At 31.6% G+C, this 22739-nt stretch overlaps 1 protein-coding gene across 3 annotated transcripts in view; it reads right to left on the bottom strand.

Moving 5' to 3' along the window:
• LOC123554019 (uncharacterized) overlaps window positions 1-22739 on the bottom strand; it is a 74155-nt gene that overhangs the window by 17218 nt on the left and 34198 nt on the right. For all 3 annotated transcript variants that reach the window (XM_045343860.2, XM_045343840.2, XM_045343849.2), the window contains 5 exons: window positions 22310-22372; window positions 15481-15534; window positions 11543-11596; window positions 6964-7017; window positions 5418-5480 (listed from right to left, as the gene is read on the bottom strand). In XM_045343860.2, coding sequence (XP_045199795.2) covers window positions 5418-5480; window positions 6964-7017; window positions 11543-11596; window positions 15481-15534; window positions 22310-22372 — 288 coding nt within the window. The remainder of the gene's footprint in view (window positions 1-5417; window positions 5481-6963; window positions 7018-11542; window positions 11597-15480; window positions 15535-22309; window positions 22373-22739) is intronic.

The following is a 22739-nucleotide window of genomic DNA, read 5'->3' as shown; positions in this document are numbered from 1 at the left end:
AATTTTTGAACTTGGCCTAGATTTTATCAAGATAATCATTATCACCAAAATTTATGAAGATCAGTTGTAAAATACAGCCTCTATCGCATACACAAGCTAAATTTTGACAGACGAAAGACAGACAGACAGACAGACAGATAAACGACGGACGCCGGACATCGAGCGATCACAAAATCTCACTTGAGTATTGCTCGGGTGAACTAATAAGTGATCCCTGGGTCAAGGCCTCTTTTCACCCCAGGGGTTTAAAAAATTTGAACAATCTTATTAGAGAACTACTAGGCAATGCTACATACCAAATATCAAAGGCCTGGGCCTTGAACTTGAATATTTTTAAAGTTTCCTATATAAGTCTATGTAAAACTTTGGACCCCAGGGTAGGGTCTCTTTCACCCTAGGGATATAATTGAAAAATTTTGGTAGTGGACCACTAGGCAATGCAACATACCAAATATCAAAAGCCTAGGCCTTGCAGTTTCAGGCAAGAAGATTTTTTATTTTTTCCCATATAAGTCTATTTAAATCTTGGGACCTCCTTTGTGGGGCCTCTTTCACCTCGGGGCATAATCTGAATTATCTTGGTAGAGGACTATTAGGCAATGTAACATAACAAATATTAAAAGCCTAGGTCTTGATGTTTTTGACAAGAAGAGTTTTAAAAACTTCTTTCCTATATCAGTCAACGTAAAAACTTGGGACCCCAAGGGCAGAGCTTCTTTTCACACCAGAGACATACTTTGAACAATTTTGGTAGAGGACCACTAGGCCATGCAACATACCAAATATCAAAAGCCTAGGCACTGAAGTTTCAGGCAAGTAGATTTTCCCCCCTATATAAGTCCATGTAAAATTTGGGAACCCCTGGGTGGGGCCTCTTTTCACCTCAGAGGCATAATTTGAATTATCTTGGTAGAAGACCAGTAGGCAATGATACATGCCAAATATCAAAGGTCTAGGTCTTGTGGTTTCAGACAAGAAGATTTTTAAAGGTTTTTCCACCTATATAAGTCTATGTAAAACTTGGGATCCCCGGGGCGGGGCCTCTTTTCACCTCAGGGGCATAATTTGAACAATCTTCATAGAAGACTATTAGGTGATGGCACATGCCAAATAACAAGGCTCTACGTTTTCCGGTTTTGGACAAGAAGATTTTTTAAGAAGATCTTCATTCATTCTTTGAATATTTTTGAAGTGGATCACCCAAGGAACATCCAGGCAAAGTTTCATTAATTTCCACCAAATGTTTTGAGAGGTGTTGTTTAAAGGATAGTGTGGACTGATGGACGGTGAGTGATCACAATAGCTCACCCCGAGCACTTTGTTATATAATTATACACAAGTACTAAGTAACTACTAACTGTCCTCAAAATATTCCGACTCGTCAAAAAGCAAATGGCCGCTAGGGATCACTTTTCTCTATTTTAGTGTTTTTTAAATAAATCTAATCACCTAAAATAAAAATTTAACTCGCAATGTAAATGACCTGATACGTGCATGAAATTCAAATTTGTACACTAAAACTATGGTTATTCAACAACGGGTAAAATAGGTGTTCGCGAGAAAAACCTCACTTTAGCTTACTTTTGTCGATTCTTAAACAAATGAGCTTAACATAGCTTCTGTTAATGTCATGTACTTACTATTAAAGCTTCTGCCACATCGGATATATAAGCAAGCATTCAACGGAAACTTCCCTAAACTTAATTTGTCAGGGATTTTGAAACGTGTTAAGCTCACTTGAACTTTGTTTTACGTAGGTGGATGATCAGGCGTCCGTCTTCAATCGTCCTGCGTCAACATTTATACTTAAACGTCTTTTCCCCTGAAACCTTTTGGTGAATGATAATGAAACTCATCCAGGATTCCTTAGACAGTCATCTAACAACGTTATTCAAATACTCTCATTCGTGCAGAGTTCTACTTGCTTATGGCACCAAAAATGAAAAACGTTGAAAATACTCTCCTTCGAAACCACAAGACTCAGAGCTTTTAATCTTTGGCATGTAGCCGTCTTCTAACAACTGTGCTCAATGGTCAAAACTGTCCCCGCCCTGGTGTTTACTTGATTTTTATAGCATGTTATACAAAAACATGTAAAAAAATACTTTTTTTTTCTACAACTTGAAAGCCTAAAGCTTAGATATTTGTCATGTAGCAGTATGTCATAGTCCTCTATCAAGTTTATACAAATAATACCCATGTGGTCAAAATTAGCCTCGCCCCGGGGTTCACTTGTTTTACATAGCTATGTTTTATGAAAAATTTATAAAATCTTCTTGTCTTAAATCTGAAGGCATAAAGCTTAGGAGGCAGTAAACAGTTTTCAGCTGTTAGTGTCGACTTGGCCAGGGTCAAATTTACAAATAAGAGGCAATTTACGGCTTGATGTGCATATCTGTACTTTAAAATAATAACAATTGCTAGAATTGAAGTTTCACTGGCAAGAATTGAGTTTCAGTTTTTAAAACAAAATTAGTTGAGTAGCCTTGTTCTTGAAATTATGACGTAATGACTTGCAGATGCGAATACATGCCTCTGCTGAGCTAGCTTTAAGTGGAGTTGTCATTTTAGCAGGGGCCACAGGAAAACTGGAAATGTGAAAAAACGGTACGGATGACACATATATTTGAGCTTATTTTCAGATTTTACAGTTGTCACAAATTGACATACGGGCTTCATTGTATCTGTAGTTTAAATACAGGTATTGCATCATCTTTTTGTAAATTTTTGAGTTTTTGAGGTAAATGTCAGATTTTACGCATGAAATACCTCTCATGTTTTTCTATATTTCATAACTTAAATTTCCATGTAAATTTTATTAAATTCGGTTCAGTAATAAGAAAGTTGATATTTTATAAACTTCAGTAATCCATGTTTTTATCCCCAAAACCACTATAACGGGCCTTAAATTGTCAAATTTCAATCCGCGCCGAAGTAGTCAGATTTCCCGGCTATATCGTGATTCCCGTGGAAATGCAAATAGAGTACACGCATATGTCGTGAGTCCCATGAATTTTAGTATATGGCGGGACATTACCCTACAAATAGACTGGACTAGATATGCCTAGTGCACACCACTTTCGACATTAGACGAATTTACGTCAAATTGATTTTTCTTGGTAGAAATTTAACTCGATCAAGGGAAGAAGTTTATTTGTTAAATTTTTGTATAATTTTTGAATTACGATTTTTATTTAGTAAATTTTTGTTCATTCTACAGAATTTTGTAACAGATAGTGATTTTGGCTAGTTTCGGTAAGTCAGGATTATTTATTTAAATTTTCAGGCTTTTGAAAATTATTTCGAAAAAGGAATCTAAAATGTTTCGTTTATATAAGCTGTAAGATTTGTACTGGAATTTGTGTAACATGATAATTGTAAAGTACTCTTTGTCATAAACATATAACAAACATTTCGTTGTTAATTATGGAACGCCGATACTGCATTGCATTGTAATGTTAAATCTATGTGGCAAGTCTAGTACCGTGTTTGTAATATGTTATTGTAATTTGAAATTGTGTGCCAGTCTATAGCATATACATACAGTGTCCGTTATGTTGAATGGATATTGGTATTATATTCATGCTAGCTTCTGTATAACGTTTATTTCGCATTGCATCGTGTTAACTTGTAGTTGTAAATAATAGGTGCAGTTTATCATTTCCTTACCTATACTTTTTCATCATAAACTTTTCATATCTTTTCCATACTTTAACTTTAGACTTGTCAGTAATAAATTTCAGAAATAATGGAAGCAATAATTGACGTATTTTAATCACATGACGTATGAACTTAGTAGCACTCATATTTTGTATAAGTAGCACGTATTATTTATAGGAGCCTACGGAGGTATGGTGTACCCAAAGCAGCAGTTTTATGCCCTTACTTATTTGTTTTGCTATGTGCTTACCATATGTTATATATTTTAGTTCTTCCACCAGACGATTTTTACCTGGTGATGATGTGACGACCCGGAAGTACAATACCCGAGGTTCACTTCTATTCACTCGCCTGGATGTGATTTTCTCAGCGCAGAGCTTTCGTCCCATGGTTGTGCCGTAAACCGCAAAGACGATGATTTTTGTGATCCACTGAAGTCAGCTCAGGGATGCAATCACCTACCACCATAGGGAGCCAAAACGGAGTCAACGTTTTCACGGTTTAGAGGGACTTGACAAACAGATGTTTTTCTTCTTTCTTTCTTACAATAGTTTTTTTCACTTTTCATTTATTCATTGTAAATAATCATTTTCTGTAAATAAATTTGTAAATATTGTAATGGGTGTTGATTTGTTCTGATAGTTATTGTCCCCGGTACGTCCATCCTGTCACAATAGTGTTGCCGGAGTATGAAACCGTGTAGCAGTTGGTACTTTCATTTGCAGGATATTTTCTGCAGCGATTTGAAAATTGGCAAATTTAGCTTTTTTCTTCATCAGTTTCCGCGACCGGGAGAACACAAAATCCAGGTCTTGTAAACAGAAAACTAGATATTAGAGATGTATTGCAGACGGTTTGTAATGATAGACATACAGTCATGTTAATATTGCAATATCTTTATTTCAGGTGTGTGGTTACATACTTTTGTGTGAGGTTTTGAAAGTTGGGTAGGCGACTATAGGCCGAGAAGCTCTGAAAACTGTTTAGTGCCTCCATAGATATTTTGCATTTAGCATTGTGTAGTAGTCGTCAAACAAATTTATTCAAATCATTCCCCTGGGATCAAAATTGGCCCTATTTCAGGTTTCAATTGTTCTACATAGTTTTTATAAAAGAACATTTAAGATGTCTTCTTGTCTAAAACCTGAAGGTCTAAAGCGTAGATAGTTGGCGTGTAGCATTGTGTAGTAGTCATTTAATACGTTTATTCAAAATATACCCCTGTTGTCAAAATTAGCTGCACCCAGGTGTTTACTTGCTTTACACTGCCTTCGTATAACCACTTTGTAAAAAACAGGAAGGCTTTAAGCTTAGATATTTGGCATGTAGCATTGTGTAGTGGTCCTCCTCAAACGGGTTTATTCAAATAATCCCCCGGGGATCAAAACTGACCCAATCCAGAGTTTCACTTGTTTTACATAGTCTTAAAAAGAACATTTTTAGAATATTCTTGTCTAAAACCTGAAGCGTTATATACATGTCTTCACTTTATAATTTTTTTATCTTGACGACTCATTCTTTTTATTCTGGATCATAGAAATGTTTTTATTCTTAGTGATTCATAAAAAAATGCTGGAACCTTTTTTTTTACTGTTACCTTTAGTATGTAAGCAACAAGCAGTTTTTACCCTTAGACGTACCAATAAACTTATATAAGAAAATTATTAACAATATTTTCTAAAATTGCAGGACTAAGAGCTCAGATGTTTGTCATGTAGCTATTTACAATATATTTTGTTGAACACTAAAGAGATTACCTTTGTGGAGGCGTGCAGGTACGGAGAGAGATTCAGACGTTTTATCGAAATACGATCCTATACCTGAAAATAGAGAATAATGGTTGACATTTTTTTTCTAAATATGTTTTTATTTATTTTGATGTTAAATAATGAGTTTTAATCTTTTTGTATTCTAAGTAATGATAATTCAAATATTACTAGTGTTTTTTTACTATTCAGTAACTGGTCAATGTGACATAGAAATGAAATGTATATAATAATAGATATATCATATAGACTGTCGCAATTAAAATCTGATTGGGATAGGCTATATGTCAATCTGACTAATGTACGAGTTCATTTGCAATTAACGCTACGCTTTGGATCTGAAGACGTGCTATTGGTAGACTTGTTCTGACGACCCTTCCGCTAGCCAATCAAAGCAGTGCTTTCAACATTTTGAAAGTGAAAGTAGAAATTTAAGAAAATCTATATTTAGCCTGGGTTTTTCATGTTTATGATAATAATTCTTATGACGACCAAATCATAACTGCGCCCTCGTGTTTTGAGAGGTTTCATATGTCACGGTCCGGACTTGGTCACGTAAGGGGAGAATATGTGTCAAGCAGCCGGTAGCTCAGTCGGTAGAGTACTCGTCCTGTAAGCGAGGAGTCCCGGGTTCGAGCCCCTGATTGACTACACATTTTTCTCACCCTGTGACATTCGTCTCTATTTTGATGGTTCAGCCAAATGCTTGTTGAAACGAGTCCTCTGATTGGTTCAAATGAAAATAGATTTGCGAAAGTAAAAATAGCAATGTTGGAAATCCAAATATAGAGAAAGATGAATGTGAATAGGTCATCATCATATTTTTGTTTAGAAGATCAAGTACTTTAGACAGATTGGGCTATATGTTAAATGAAAAACAAAGGAAGTCTCAAGATATTGATAATTAGGACATTGAAAGACATGCATCGCTCTACTATCTTAATTAATTCTTTTAAACCTTTATTTTGTAGTTTAATATGAAATATACTTTTAAAAAATTAATAAGTATTCGGAAAAGAATCTTGTCATATCTAAGTTTTATCTCCAAATGCTCTCTTTTTGACTTTATATATTGTTGATGACAAGTATAAATCAATGGAATAAAACAAAATTGACGATCCTATTGTCTAAACGATTCTAAGAAATATACGCCATATATATCACCATTTCGATTTTGTAAACGAGTCGGTAGGAGTTCGTCACAGTAAAGTTCTATCTTTACTCCCTATTTGATTTTTGTTTGTAAACAACGATAAAAACTGAAGTTTTCGAATGCAACTTAGACTTCAATTGACAATATAAAAAAAAACAGCTAACCTATCGCAGTTACCTATTGCCAACTCCAAATAATTTTCACGAGTAGTCTTGACTACAGTTAAATTGAAAACCTCATGTCCGATGTATGATATGTATCATTTACCTTGTCTTTGAAGTGAATACTGTTACAATCAAAGATTTCAGTTTCTGTCTCAGTTACATTTAAAAGGAGCATAAAAAGGCCACTGACAATCTTTAACTGTGTAAAAAGTAAATTTACGTTTCGATATTTTGTTCAGGGCTGGAGAACCCGCTCCTTCTGACGATTCATACTCTGAAATAAAGACAAAAACATTGTTAAACGTTGTTAAAAATAAACATACACTGATGACAAATTATCCATTAACCGATTGGTCTCAAAGTGAGAAAAGATAGCCGACAAGAGAAAGTTATATTAAAATTCCCCATTATAACGTTATATTTACTTGAAGAAGAGCAAGAGCATAATGTCGACCTAAGGTCTCAGCCATAGAGCAATATTCATGTAACAGCTAAGAACAAAGATTTTTTAATTTATTTATTACAAATGTTTCAATTACCAAAGAGCAACGGCAACTAGTTTAATTGTATTTGATCAATTTGTACATTGAGCAGATTATATAATAGGTGGCATCATAATTATAAACAACGAAATCAAAGAACAGAGAAGTTTTGTATAAAACAACATGTTGTTGACAATGTTATCCAGTGTTTTTCATTTGTCTTTAAAACAATTATTATGTAAGCTTAGCTTGCAGACCAGGAAAAGTGGAAACTCCATATGTCCCCCAACACGATAAAAAGGAAAATGTTTGCTGGCTAGATTTGATTCAGCCTGTTTTACTTGACGCAATGGCAATGCATGATATCGTCTACGCCCTCTAACCATTCAACATTTGTGTCATAGGGCATGACAGTGTTGTTCTGAATTTAATTGTTTTACATCTTCTTAAATAAAATATAAAGCATACTAAAATTGTTTTTGTTGTAATTAAATCGAGTACAGCCCTTTTAAGATTCAGCGTAACAATTTTCACCCAAATATTCTTTACTATAAATCTGTATATATTTTCCATCCTATAACCCTATACTTGACATAATAAATTACCGTTATCCTTGTCTACCCTGACCTGAATTGTACTAACCTTTAATCTATGTCTTTGTATTGCAATAATCCAGAGCAAGTGTAAATGCTTCATTGCACTTGCCTTCTTATTGTAAAGCATATGCATATATTTTATATTATTGTAATAAATATTATCTAAGATAATCATTACTTTGTTTCAGGTTAGTACTTTTACTTCATTAGTTACATAGCTTATATATAAGCGTATTAGTTTTTATGACTTTGATGTAAATTGTTCTAAAATTAGTATTTCTTGTATTATTGTTAGGACATCAAGTGTACATGTATATTTGGAATTTCAATGTATTGTATAAGTGGAAATGCTTCATTGCACTTGCCTTCTTATTGTAAAGCATATGCATAGATTTTATATGATAGTAATAAATATTATCTAAGATAATCATTACTTTGTTTCAGTGCTTGTTCTGGGAACAAATATAAGTGATCCCAGGTGTGTAGCACCCAAAGAACCCACATCTACCAGAAAAATATAAATATTTGGCAGAAGGGTTGAGCTAGCCTTCGGGCACGACAAGAAAAGCCCTTTGTCATTTGCACATGTTTAAAGTACCAAAATACAATTCAGAGACATCCGGAGATGTGTTCTGAAGTGTACATGGAACTTTCAATGATGAACTAAGACTGCAGTTCTCTTAACGAGAAAACAATGAACAGAGCTAAATAGACGATAATTTAGAGAGGCGTCCAAGGTTATGAAGCCTTCGTATCACAGAAAAGACACAAACAGTGATTAAACAATACCAAAAACTATGAAAGCGGATTTATTGATCAATACTCGTACATGTTTAAAACATAAGTGTGTTTCATCCAGTTCAAAGGAGAAATGCACATCGATAACCCAGACCCCTAGTATCTGACAATTTATAATTCGTTATTGGTTTACATGTCATTTTTATTACCGTATTTACTGCAAACACCGAGGAATGTCTTTATTAAAATCTATACCGACGTTATAATAATGTCTAAGGTTTTACGAAACTTTAACCAGGTTTTAGGATTTATTATCTTTGTTCAAACTTGAAACATTAAATTTTGTTTATTTTGTTATAAAATGTGTAATATTTGTAAATGTTACCACAATGTGTATTTAATTGTTTCATAGCAATGTATAATAGTTATTCATTCTGTAATATTGCGTTTGATATTTGATTTTATTTATTTACTTGCATTACTTGTTAATATATGCTATACATGTTTTTTAAAACATGTTGTGCTTTTCACAACTAGAGGAAATGGAAGATTCTTAGTTTGTATTTGACCTGTTCTATTGAAGTTCTACGTGAAGGTGAAATGTAACTGAGATACAGTATCAAAAGTATTTGTATGAAAGTACTTAATGAAAATTGCATCAAAACCAAACCCTATATATATAAAAATTATCTACACTTCCTTATGTTATATATGCGAATCATATCCAAATTGTTTCGTGAATCTGTATGCAGATCAAGCACTGAATATCTAAAACACGGTGCCTTTTTCAAAGTTTAGAAGCACAGTAGCTACTTTTCCGTATGAATTAAATATCGACACCAATAACAGGAAACTTAAATTAAGAAAATCGTTATTAAAGGACGTTTTTAAAATCAAAGTTTCTTCTGTTGTTGTGTTAAAGTTTATTAGATAACTTACGATCTTTTTATTTTGAAGAAACTGCATGTAGAAAGTGAAAAAGAAATCTCGCAATATGAACGTACTACATGTCACCTGTTTTAAATATTGGCACTAGTATATGTCTTCACTATATTATTTTTCTATATTGATCTGGTTTTGAAACATCATGTACATGTATGTCGATAAGTTTTTTATTGTCTATGGTTCCATCGCTAATACTGATAAACAGGGTGTATATATTACTTAAAGTCTTGACATTTCTAGAATCTTCTTTTTATTCTTCGTGAAACATAAAAGTTCTTGGAACCTTCCATGATGTTTTAGGCAGGGCAGAACTTAAAGTAAGTGCTTATTGAAAAACTAAAACTTCTGCATTTCTTACAATAAAACAAAATATTATCAGTTTGGGCATTTAATATTTGATTGATTTACATTAACATTGTGGATATTTAAAGACAGGATTTGCATTCTTTGGATATATTAATTTCAGTTTGAATTCTTGGCGAGAAATTTGGAAGTAATACTAGTTAGATTTAAATTTGACCAGAACAACTTGGAATATTCTTGTATAATATAACTGGATTTTACGGCTAGTAAACATTTTCAAGGTACATAATTTATTACTTTGTTATTGTTAATAGTTGCTAGTTTAATTTTCCTGTTACCTATAGTATTTAAGTAACAAGGAGTTGTTACTCTTTGTCGTAACAATAGACGTATGTAAAAAATTATCAAAAATATTCTCTTAAACTGCAAGACCAATGGCTCTGATATTTGATATGTAGCTATGAGCCTGGAGTAAAAACTGATGCCAACCTAGGTAAGTAATGATAAATCAAATATTACTTGTGGCTTTTGACTATTCAGTCACTAGTCCATGTGACACAGAAATGAAATGTATTTAATAGTAGATATAGCCTATGGTCTACCGCAATTTAATGCTGAACAATAGAATTTGGATAGGATAAGAACAAACGAAGTATCAGGATATAGATAATTAGAACATTGAAAAACATGCAGCGCTGTCCTGTCTTAATAACTTCGTTTTATTGCAAACTTGCATGAAAAATACTTTTCTAACTTACTTAGTATTCGGAAAAGAATCTTGTCATATCTAGGTTTTATCTCCAAACACATTGTTTTTACTTTATATGTTTTTGATGGTAAGTACAAATGAATGGAATAAAACAAATTGTTTATTATGTTGTATAAAACATCTAGTTTTCCATTTTTACAAATGGGTCGGTAACAGCACGTCTCTATAAATTTCTAACTCTACTTCCTTTTAGCTTTAACCTGCCTCGACGGGTCGTATTAGGATTTGATCTTATTTTCGAAAACAACGATAAAAGCCGAAGTCTTCAAATGCAATTGAGTCTTCAATTGGCAAGATAAAAACCAGCTAACCTTTCGCAGTTACAATTTGTCAACTCCATATAATTTTAACGATTAAGCTTGACTACAATTATTTCTAAAACCTCATGTCCGCTTTATGTTTCTAATCTATTCGTCTTTCAACAATACCCATAAGAAAGGTGATTTTTGCAATTAAAGCAAGGTACATTTGAAATTATGGAATAGCAGAGAATGCGTAGGAAAGTGGCTGATGATAGAATAATTCAAGAAGAACGAAAAGAGAATAGTTTATATTTAGTTTAGTTTTCAAAGATAAGATAAACATTTTGAAAGTTTTAAGGATGTGAAATACATGGATTAATAGATTCTTTGAATTTCTATAAGTTTCTTGTAACACAATAAGTGAATGTCAATGTTCAGGTTTAGTTATAAGTTTCTGCATGTAACCATTAATAAAATCACCTCTGGTTGTTGTCATATTTAGACAGAAGCCAGGAGTAAATAAAACTTTATAGCTGTCTATAAAGTATAATATGTATCATTTACCTTGTATTTGAAGTGAAAACTGTTAAGGTTTAAAATTGTTTAGATATGGGTTATAATCAAAGGTTTCAGTTACTGTCTCAGTTACTTTGAAAGACAGCATAAAAAGGCTGCTGACTAACTTTTACAAAATGATATCTTTGTCGGTAAAAAGTTAACTTACGTTCCGCTATTTTGTTCAGGGCTGGAGAACCCGCTTCCTCTGACGATTCATACTCTGAAATAAAGACAAAAACATTGTTAAACGTTGTTAAAAATAAACATACACCGATGAAAATTAGCCATTAACCGATTTAGTCGCAAAGTGATAATAGATAACCGACAAGAGAAAGTTATATTAAAGCTCCTCATTAATATGTGAGTTTTGCTTGAAGCAACGATGTTTTAATTTATCTATTTCGAATGTTTCATTTACCAAGAAGCTACCACAATTTGATCAATTTGTACATTGAGCAGATTATATAATAGGTGAAATCATAATTATAAACAATGAAATCAAAGAACAGAGAAGTTTTGTATATAAACAACATGTTGTTGACAATGTTATCCAGTGTTTTTTATTTGTCTTTAAAACAATTATTATGAAAGTTTAGCTTGCAGATCAAGTGGAAACTCCACAGGTCCCCCAACACGATAAAAAGGAAAATGTTTGCTGACTATTTGAATCAGCCTGTTTCACTTGACGGAATGGCAATGCATGATATCGTCTACGCTCTCTAACCATTCAACATTTGCACATGTTTAAAATACCAAAATAGAATTCAGACACATCCGAAGATGTGTTCTGCAGTGTACATGGAAATTTCAATGATGAACTAAGACTGCAGTTCTCTTAACGAGAAAACAATGAACAGAGCTAAATAGACGATACTTTAGAGAGGCGTCCAAGGTTATGAAGCCTTCATCACATAAAACGTAAAGGTAGACACAAACAGTGATTAAACAATACAAAAAACTATGAAAGCGGATTTATTGATCAACTCTCGTACATGTTTAAAACATAAGTGTGTTTCATCTAGTTCAAAGGAGAAATGTATAGACCCCTAGTATCTGACAATTTATAATTCTTTATTGGTTTACATGTCATTTTTATTACCGTATTTACTGCAAACACCGAGGAATTTCTTTATTAAAATCAATACCGACGCTATAATAATGTCTAAGGTTTTACGAAACTTTAACCAGGTTTTAGAATTTATTATCTTTGTTCAAACTTGAAACATTAAATTTAGTTTATTTTGTTATAAAATGTGTAATATTTGTAAATGTTATCACAATGTGTATTTAATTGTTTCATAGCAATGTATAATAGTTATTCATTCTGTAATATTGCGTTTGATATTTGATTTTATTTATTTACTTGCATTATTTGTTAATATATGCTATTCATGTTTTTTAAAACATGTTGCGCCCTTCACAACTAAAGGAAATGAAAAATTCTTAGTTTGTATTAGACCAGTTTTACTGAAGTTCTACGTCAAGGTAAATTAAAGTGTCTCTGAGATACAATACCAAAAATATATTTATGAAAGTACTTAATGAAAATTGCATCAAAACCCTATATATATAAATTATCTACACTTCCTTATGTTATATATGCGAAACATATCCAACTTGTTTCGTGAATCTGTATGCAGATCAAGCACTGAAAATCTAAAACACGGTGCCTTTTTCAAAGTTTAGAACAGTAGCTACTTTTCCGTATAAATTAGATATCGACACCAATAACAGGAAACTTAAATTAAGAAAATCGTTATTAAAGGACGTTTTTAAAATCAAAGTTTCGTCTGTTGTTGTGTTAAAGTTTATTAGATAATTTACGATCTTTTTATTTTGAAGAAACTGCATGTAGGAAGTGAAAAAGAAATCTCGCAATATGAACGTACTACACGTCACCTGTTTTACATATTGGTACTAGTACATAGCTTCACTATATTATTTTTCTATATTGATCTGGTTTTGAAACATCATGTACATGTATGTCGATAAGTTATTTATTGTCTATGGTTCCATCGCTAATACTGATAAACAGGGTGTATATATTACTTAAAGTCTTGACTTTTCTAGAATCTTCTTTTTATTCTTCGTGAAACATAAAAGTTCTTGGAACCTTCCATGATGCTTTAGGCAGGGCAGAACTTAAAGTTAGAGCTTATTGAAAAACTAAAACTTCTGCATTTCTTACAATAAAACAAAATATTATCAGTTTGGGCATTTAATATTTGATTGATTTACATTAACATTGTGGATATTTAAAGACAGGATTTGCATTCTTTGGATATACTAATTTCAGTTTGAATTCTTGGCGAGAAATTTGGAAGTAATACTAATTTGATTTTGAGATCAAATAATCTGTAATAATATTATTTTCTTCATACTGACACTGATATTTTCTCAGAAAAACATTTTCCCTCTAGGCTCATCTCAGAGACAGAGACAAGAGATATTGTAATTTTTCAGAAAGTGGTATCAGAGAGGATTGATTTTATGGCCAAGTGCTTTACATTTAATGACTCTAACGACTGATGCCAGTCTAGTTAGATTTAAATTTGACCAGAACAACTTGGAATATTCTTGTATAATATAACTGGATTTTACGGCTAGTAAACATTTTCAAGGTACATAATTTATTACTTTGTTATTGTTAATAGTTGCTAGTTTGCTTTTCCTGTTACCTATAGTATTTAAGTAACAAGGAGTTGTTACTCTTTGTCGTAACAATAGACGTATGTAAAAAATTATCAAAAATATTCCCTTAAACTGCAAGACCAATGGCTCAGATATCTGATATGTAGCTATGCCCCTGGAGTAAAAATTGATGCCAACCTAGGTAAGTTATGATAAATCAGATATTACTTGTGGCTTTTGACTATTCAGTCACTAGTCCATGTGACACAGAAATGAAATGTATTTAATAGTAGATATAGCCTATGGTCTACCGCAATTTAATGCTGAACAATAGAATTTGGATAGGATAAGAACAAACGAAGTATCAGGATATAGATAATTAGAACATTGAAAAACATGCAGCGCTGTCCTGTCTTAATAGCTTCGTTTCATTGCAAACTAGCATGAAAAATACTTTTCTAACTTACTTAGTATTCGGAAAAGAATCTTGTCATATCTAGGTTTTATCTCCAAACACATTGTTTTTACTTTATATGTTTTTGATGGTAAGTATAAATCAATGAAATAAAACAAATTGTCGATCTTATTGTCTAAAATAATCTATTATTCCGTTTTTGTAAATGAGTCGATAGGAGCTCGTCTCTATAAATTTCTAACTCTACTCCCTTTCACGTGATGTTCTTTAATTCAGCTTCATCCTGCCTCGACAGGTCGTATTAGGATTTGATCTTATTTTCGAAAACAACGATAAAAGCCGAAGTCTTCAAATGCAATTCAGTCTTCAATTGGCAAGATAGAAACCAGCTAACCTTTCGCAGTTACAAGTTGTCAACTCCATATAAATTTAACGATTAAGCTTGACTACAATTATTTCTAAAACCTCATGTCCGCTTTATGTTTCTAATCTATTCGTCTTTCAACAATACCCATAAGAAAGGTGATTTTTGCAATTAAAGCAAGGTACATTTGAAATTATGGAATAGCAGAGAATGCGTAGGAAAGACGCTGGTGATAGAATAATTCAAGAAGAACGAAAAAGAGAATAGTTTATATTTAGTTTAGTTTTCAAAGATAAGAAAACATTTTGAAAGTTTTAAGGATGTGAAATACATGGATTAATATGCATTAATAGATTCTTTGAATTTCTATAAGTTTCTTGCAACACAATAAGTGAATGTCAATGTTTAGTTTTAGTTATAAGTTTCTGCATGTAACCATTAATAAAAGCACCTCTGGTTGTTGTCATATTTAGATAGAAGCCAGGAGTAAATAAAACTTTATAGCTGTCTATAAGTAAAATATGTATCATTTACCTTGTATTTGAAGTGAAAACTGTTAAGGTTTAAAATTGTTTAGATATGGGTTATAATCAAAGGCTTCAGTTACTGTCTCAGTTACTTTGAAAGGTAGCATAAAAAGGTCGCTGACTAACTTTTACAAAATGTTATCTTTGTCGGTAAAAAGTAAACTTACGTTTCGCTATTTTGTTCAGGGCTGGAAAACCCGCTTCCTCTGCCGATTCATACTCTGAAATAAAGACACAAACATTGTTAAACGTTGTTAAAAATAAACATACACCGATGAAAATTATCCACTAACCGATTTAGTCTCATAGTGATAATAGATAGCCGACAAGAGAAAGTTATATTAAGCTCCTCATTAATACGTGACTTTTACCTGAAGCAACGATGTTTTAATTTATTTATTACGTATGTTTCATTTATCAAGAAGCTACCACAATTCGATCAATTTGTACATTGAGCAGATTGTATAATAGGTGACATCATAATTATAAACAACGAAATCAAAGAACAGAGAAGTTTTGTACATAAACATCATGTTGTTGACAATGTTATCCAGTGTTTTTCATTTGTCTTTAAAACGATTATCATGTTAGTTTAGCTTGCAGATCAAGTGGAAACTCCACAGGTCCCCAACACGATAAAAAGGAAAACGATTGCTGACTCTATTTGAATCAGCCTGTTTCACTTGACGGAATGGAAGTGCATGATACCGTCTACCCCATCTAACCACTGGTTGAGCAGATCTCAACATATGCACATGTTTAAAGTACCAAAATACAATTCAGAGACATCCAGAGATGTTTTCCGCAGATGTGTTTGTACGGTACCGTTGGTGTACATGGAACTTTCAATGATGAACTAAGTCTGCAGTTCCATAAAAAGCGGCGTATGGTCTCTTGTCATGGTGACGGAGTAACCCTTAACGAGAAAACAATGAACAGAACTAAATAGACGATAATTTAGAGAGGCGTCCAAGGTTATGAAGCCTTCTTATCTCAGAAACTGCCATATGACAAACGTAATAGTAGACACAAAGAGTGAATAAACAATACCAAAAACTACGAAAGCGGATTTATTGAACAACGCTCAGACTTGTTCCAAACATAATTGTGATTCATCCAGTTAAAAAAACAGTACACCAATAATCCGGACCCCTAGTTTCTGACAATTTATAATTCTTTATTGGTTGATATGTCATTTTTATTACCGTATTTACTGCAAACACCGAGGAATTTCTTTTTTTAAATCTACACCGAATTTTATAATAATGTCTAAGGATTTACGAAACTTTAACCAGGTTCTAGGATTTATTATCTTTGCTTAAACTTGAAACATTAGATTTAGTTTATTTTGTTATAAAATGTGTAATATTTGTAAATTTTATCACAACGTATATTTGATTGTTTTATAGCAATGCATAGTATTATTCATTTTGTAATATTGCGATTGATGTCTGATTTTATTTATTTACTTGCATTACTTTTATTATATGCTATATAATTTATGTTAACTTGTTGTGCTCTGCACAACTAGAGGGAATAAAGGAATCTTTGTTTGTATTGGATCTGTTTTACTGAAGTTCTGCGTCAAGGTTAAATTAAAGTGTAACTGAGATACTATTTTAAGCATATTTTTATGAAAGTACTTAATAAAAATTATATCAAAACCCTATAGATATAAATTATCTACACTTTGAAACATATCCAAATTGTTTCGTAAATATGTATGGAGATCAAGTAGTACGGGGGCCAATAAGGTCTACCATGCACCCCACCCCCTAGACTTTTTTTCATAGGTACCAAATTGTTTGGCAGGACCAACTCTTTCAAAATAAAAAATGTTCCCATGAAAAACCTCTTTTGAACTATGTATGATAACACTGTTTCCATGGCAACCGTTTATTTTTGAAAACGACAACCATATAGATGATAATCAGTCATATCTTGGTCAGTTTTGGTGATAAAACCATAACAATGGTGTCAAAATGTAGCTAAGACATTGGCCTTTACAATAGCAATATTTTATGTTAATTAACTAACTTGCATATTCATGAATATTAATGAGAATGTTACAAAATGACAAAATTTTGTTAAAAAATAACATTTTCTAAGTTTCAAATCAATTTAAATGATCCAAACATCTTCAATCTGGTCTTAAAGTCTCTCGGTGTTTTTCAGTACATTATTTTGTTACTCTTATGATATTTTTTTACTTAAAACTGGATGTGCTCTGCTAACTTGCATAAAATGAACCAGTTTCACAAACCACGAATAAAATTCTGAGACACTAAAACTGAATAAAATGATATAATTAATTGTTATCAATAAAATAACAATTTTTATGTGGTCTATAATGTTTGCAGACATAGAGTTGAAGGAACAATATAGATGTAACATACATTACACACGTGACGTTACAATTTCAACAACCTTGTTGTATTGTATCAATTATTTAGAAAATATTCCAGAAACATAATTAATATTCCTTATTTTGTACTATAATAATACAATATTCTTTTTTACTTGTCAGGCAGTGTGATTTTTTTCCGTAACACACTTTAAAATACGTTACCACTACCATTGTTTTTAAAAACATATTCAAGAGGAAATTGAAGCCAAAATTGTCACATACTGATTATTTTTTTTTAAAGTTTTAAGAAGGTTACTTCTGTTATTTCAGAAATTGCCTAAAATATATATTGCAACATCAATGTAACTATAATTTTTGATGGAATTTCAATAAAACATACAATGATATCCGTAATATTATGATCATACAGCTGATATGTGCAGTCTCCTGTGAGTAAAAATCAATTTTGTAAAATGTACTTTTTTGAATTTTAGAAATAGTAGCATTATAAGAACATATATAAAACCAACCCTAAATCGATAGGACGAATCATAGGGTCTTGAGTCATATATCTGGATTTCATTCATAACGATTCAATACAGATATCGTGTCTGAAGTCAATAGATTTACACCTGTATAATACGGTGAACTTAGCACTTGCCTGTAGAAAACTGAGTAGTTCCGGTATAGAATCCAGGGACGCGTGTTAGGTTAACTGCTCAACATTACATGACTGAATTTCTGTTGCAAAGAGAAGCTAACCAAAACTAACAAAAGAAAATATGCAGGTACCTAAGTAAAAACTTTAGATTTAAAATTTTTACCAGGTTGACAAAACTGTTTAGTGATATCAAATGAAGATATAAGAAATATATATAACTTTATAGATATGAAATAAAGAAGAAGACTATTGTAGTCATTTTGAAACATTTACAAGAATAACAGAATGTACAAAATATTTTTTAGTATTTTAAATTGTACAGACAATAACTAAATTGTAGTATGTGGTGGAATATTCCTGGATATACCGGAACATTAAGAGAAACACTACTAAGAGAAAATATGCATCAATCATAACAAAAAAAGTTTGATTATCAATTAAGGTACGTACCAAAGGTTATGACAAAGGCATGACCTGTCTTTGTCAAAAGTTCAAACTGTAGAGCATGATACAAATTGTTTCAGAATTAAAGTGTAATCAAATGTCATTCATAAAAAAATAAAGTGATTTATTTGAGAACCCATAATTTTCTTTTGTCAGTTGCTTTCTTTTTTATAAATAATATGTTATAAAGCAACATATTATTCATAACAGCTAACCAACAAGAGAGCAAATATGGTATAGTAGGCAACATTAAAATGAAAATATTGTGTAAGTCACATCTTAATTAAGACGTGCAGAATGTGATTCTTGTAACACTGCTGCCTCAAATTGCGTGTAGTTCATACTTTTCAGACATTTCATCTGATTCTAGATTCAGATTTTAACTAATCCATACAATTTTACTATAACAGAACACTGTTTAAGCTAGTGCTAGGGGTGTGAGGGCAATTTCTTATTTCACTACATCTAACGAACAGACACAATCAAATCAAGTCAGCTGTTATATTGCTTGGTTGTGTTGCTATGCTTCAAAAGGATCATCTTAAAAAATATTTGCTATCACAAAGAAGGCTTTAAGTGCCATGTGTTGGTTGTAAATATGTCTCCTCGTACTCGATTTCAATTTTTATAAATTTTCTGGTCTTTTTGGACCATGTTTACTAAAACAGAATTCTTCTTAAGCCATTGCTAGGGGGCGTTAGGTGTGTTTCACACTTCATTATCTCTCATAAACAGACTTGATCCAACTGCGTTTGCTATTTATTTGCTTGGTTGCATTCTTTGCTTCTAAAGGATCTTTGTAAAGTCTATTGCAAAGTGTTTTCAGCAACTCTGAAGTGTCGTCCAGAAAGCACTCAGTATCTTCCTAGAAGTTTTGAATAGTATTATGTTATTATTTTCTTAACAATTTTGGTTTTCAAACACTTAATATTGTTCACATTATTGACAGCTTTTTTGCAATTACCTAAATTTAAATCTAAAAATCACTTAAAGTACCTGAACTTTTCATTTTGTATTTTAGTTTTTGTTCATTGCTGCTTTTCAACAGTGAATATTTTATTAATAAGCCCATAAATATCTCAGTACAACGCACGTTTTTTTCTTAAACTCAAAAACAAAATGCTTTATTTCTCACGTAAATAACTGCATAGATATACTTCACATTCACACAAAACAAGATAAATATTCCATAAAAAACATTTTCCATGAAAGGCAGCCCCCAGATTGTAACCCTATTATCAGTGTATGGATGTTAGCAGGGATTTATACATAATTAATATACAGAATGTATACATAAAAGTACATAATCTATGTAAACTGTAATTATTGACAGCAATATTGAAACGATCAAATAAAAGAACAATATATTTAAGAAACTGATATTAGTATAATTAAACTGATAGATGCATTAATTCAAAATGAAAAAAGCAACATTGGATGTGTAATGAATGTTTCAGATTATTTCTTGGTTGACAAAAGTAAAGAAAGAATGTTAAAATTAATACTTTAAAGTTTTAACAAATCAATGACATCATAATATTGAGAACAATGATTCCAATTTCTTCCTACATATTTCTAAATACAGCAAGATACAGTGGTAACGCATTTTAAAGCGCCGTTATGGAAAAAAAATCATTTCTTGATAAGTATGGAACTATACTATTTTGTAAGAGTATTTAATAACTTGATAGTTAAATAGTCCTCTACCATTTTCTGAGAAAATAATGATACAATAAAACAGGATTACTGGAATGGTAACGTAACATGTGTAAAGTATGTTACAAACTGATTCCTCCTCAAAATAAGTATTTACACTATATTTTCGTATGATATAGCTCCAATAACACAAGTGTATTGATCACAGTTTATTTCATCATGTTGTTCAGTTTTAGTTATATCTTGTTTCCAGAGATGTCTGTTTTAGTAAAGATTAATTTAATGCAAGTTAGCTAAAATACCTAATGCAGAAATATTATTAATCTTCAGAGTAACAAAATACTATTCTAGAAAACACTGAGAGACATTCAGACCACATCAAAACTGTCTGATCTATATTTTCTAAATAATTGATGTAATAAAACAAGGTCATTGAAATGGTAACGTAACATGTGTAAAGTATGTTACATACTGATTCCTCTTTCAAAAAAATGTTCAAACTACATTTCCAAACAATATAGCTCACATAATTGTTATTTTATTGATAACAATTAATTATATCATTTTATTAAATTTTAGTGGTATCTTATTTCCTGAGATGTTGGTTGTGGTAGTGGTTAATTTTATGCAAATTGGCTAAACATACCTAATTTGGAGTAAAAAAATTACCATCAGTGTTACAAAATACTATTTAAAAAAACACTGAGAGACTTTTAGAACAGACCAAAACTGTTTAATACATCTAAATTGATTTCAAACTTATAATATTATTTTCTATTACAATTTTGTCATTTTGTAACATTCTCATTAATATTCATGAATATGCAAATTAGATAATTAACATAAAATTGCTGCTATTTAAGGTCAATGCCTTAGCTCCATTTTGATACCATTTTTATTGTTTTATCGCCAAAACTGACCAAGATATGAGTGATTTTCATCTATATGGTTGTCCTTTCCAAAAATGAACGGTTGCCATGGAAACAGTAAAATCATATATAGTTCAAAAGAGTTTTTTCGTGGAAACATTTTTTGTTTTGAAAGAGTTGGTCCTTCAGAACAATTTGGTACCTATGAAAAAAGTCTGGAGTGGGGGGAGGGGGTGCATGGTAGACCTTATTGGTCCCCTACCTAAAGCATTTAATATCTAAAACACGACGCCTTTTTCAAAGTTTAGAAACTACATTTCCGTATGAATTAGATATCGACATTAAAAATAAAAAACTTAAATTAAGAAAATCCTTATTAAAGGATGTTTTCGACTGAGCTTATCGAAAAACTATTCTGCATTTTTTACAATAAAACAAGATATTACCAGTTTGGGCATTTATCATTTGACTGATTTACATTAACATTGTGGATATTTAAAGACAGGATTTATATTCTTTGGATATACAAAATTCAGTTTGAATTCTTGCGAGAAATTTGGAAGTAATAGTTACTAGATTTAAACTTGGAATATTCTTGAATAGTATAATTGGATTTTACTGCTAGTAAACATTTTCAAGTTACATAAATTGTTACTTTTCAAAATAAATTTTGTTATTGTTAATAGTTGCTAGTTTTGTTTTTCCTGTTACCTTTAGTGTTTACGTAACAAGCATTTGTTACCCTTTATCGTAATAATAGACGTATGTAAAAAAATATATTCCCTTTAATTGCAAGGCCAATGGCTCAGATATTTGATATGTAGCTATGCCCCTGGAGTAAAAATGGATCCCGACCTAGGGGTCACTGGTTTATATAAGTTTGTTTTTAAATCTTCTTGCCTAAAAACCAAGCTCTGGAGCTTAGATATTTGGCTGATATCGAAGGGGTAAATGCGTTACATTTAGAATTAATAGGATTAACACTCACCAAACATTTTGTTAAAAACAGAAGAATTTACCTTTGTTGGGGCGTGCAGGTACGGCGAGAGATTCAAATGTTTTATCGAAAGACGATTCCATTTCTGAAAATAGAGAATAATTTTCCGTTCCCAACTTTTCTAAATATGTTTTTATTTTATTTTAATTTTTAGTAATTCGTTTTAACTTTTGTTTCGCAAGCAATGATAAATACTACTAGTGACTTTTTTATTATTCAGTCACTGGTCAATGTGACATAGAAATGAAATGTATATAATAGTAGATATAGCCTATGAACTTCCGCAATTTAATGCTGAACAATATGATTTGGATAGGATAAGAACAAAGGATGTCTCAGGGTATGGATAATTAGAATATTGATTCAGAAATACATGCAGCGCTGTCCTGTCGTAATAACATCTTTTCAACATTTTATTTTGTATATTATCATGAGAAATACTTTTATATCTT

This window comes from Mercenaria mercenaria, chromosome 15 (genome assembly GCF_021730395.1).
Source record: "Mercenaria mercenaria strain notata chromosome 15, MADL_Memer_1, whole genome shotgun sequence".
In the NCBI taxonomy this organism is placed as follows: domain Eukaryota; kingdom Metazoa; phylum Mollusca; class Bivalvia; order Venerida; family Veneridae; genus Mercenaria; species Mercenaria mercenaria.
Note: the sequence above shows the minus strand (reverse complement) of the source record. Positions and strands in the feature narration are given on the sequence as shown.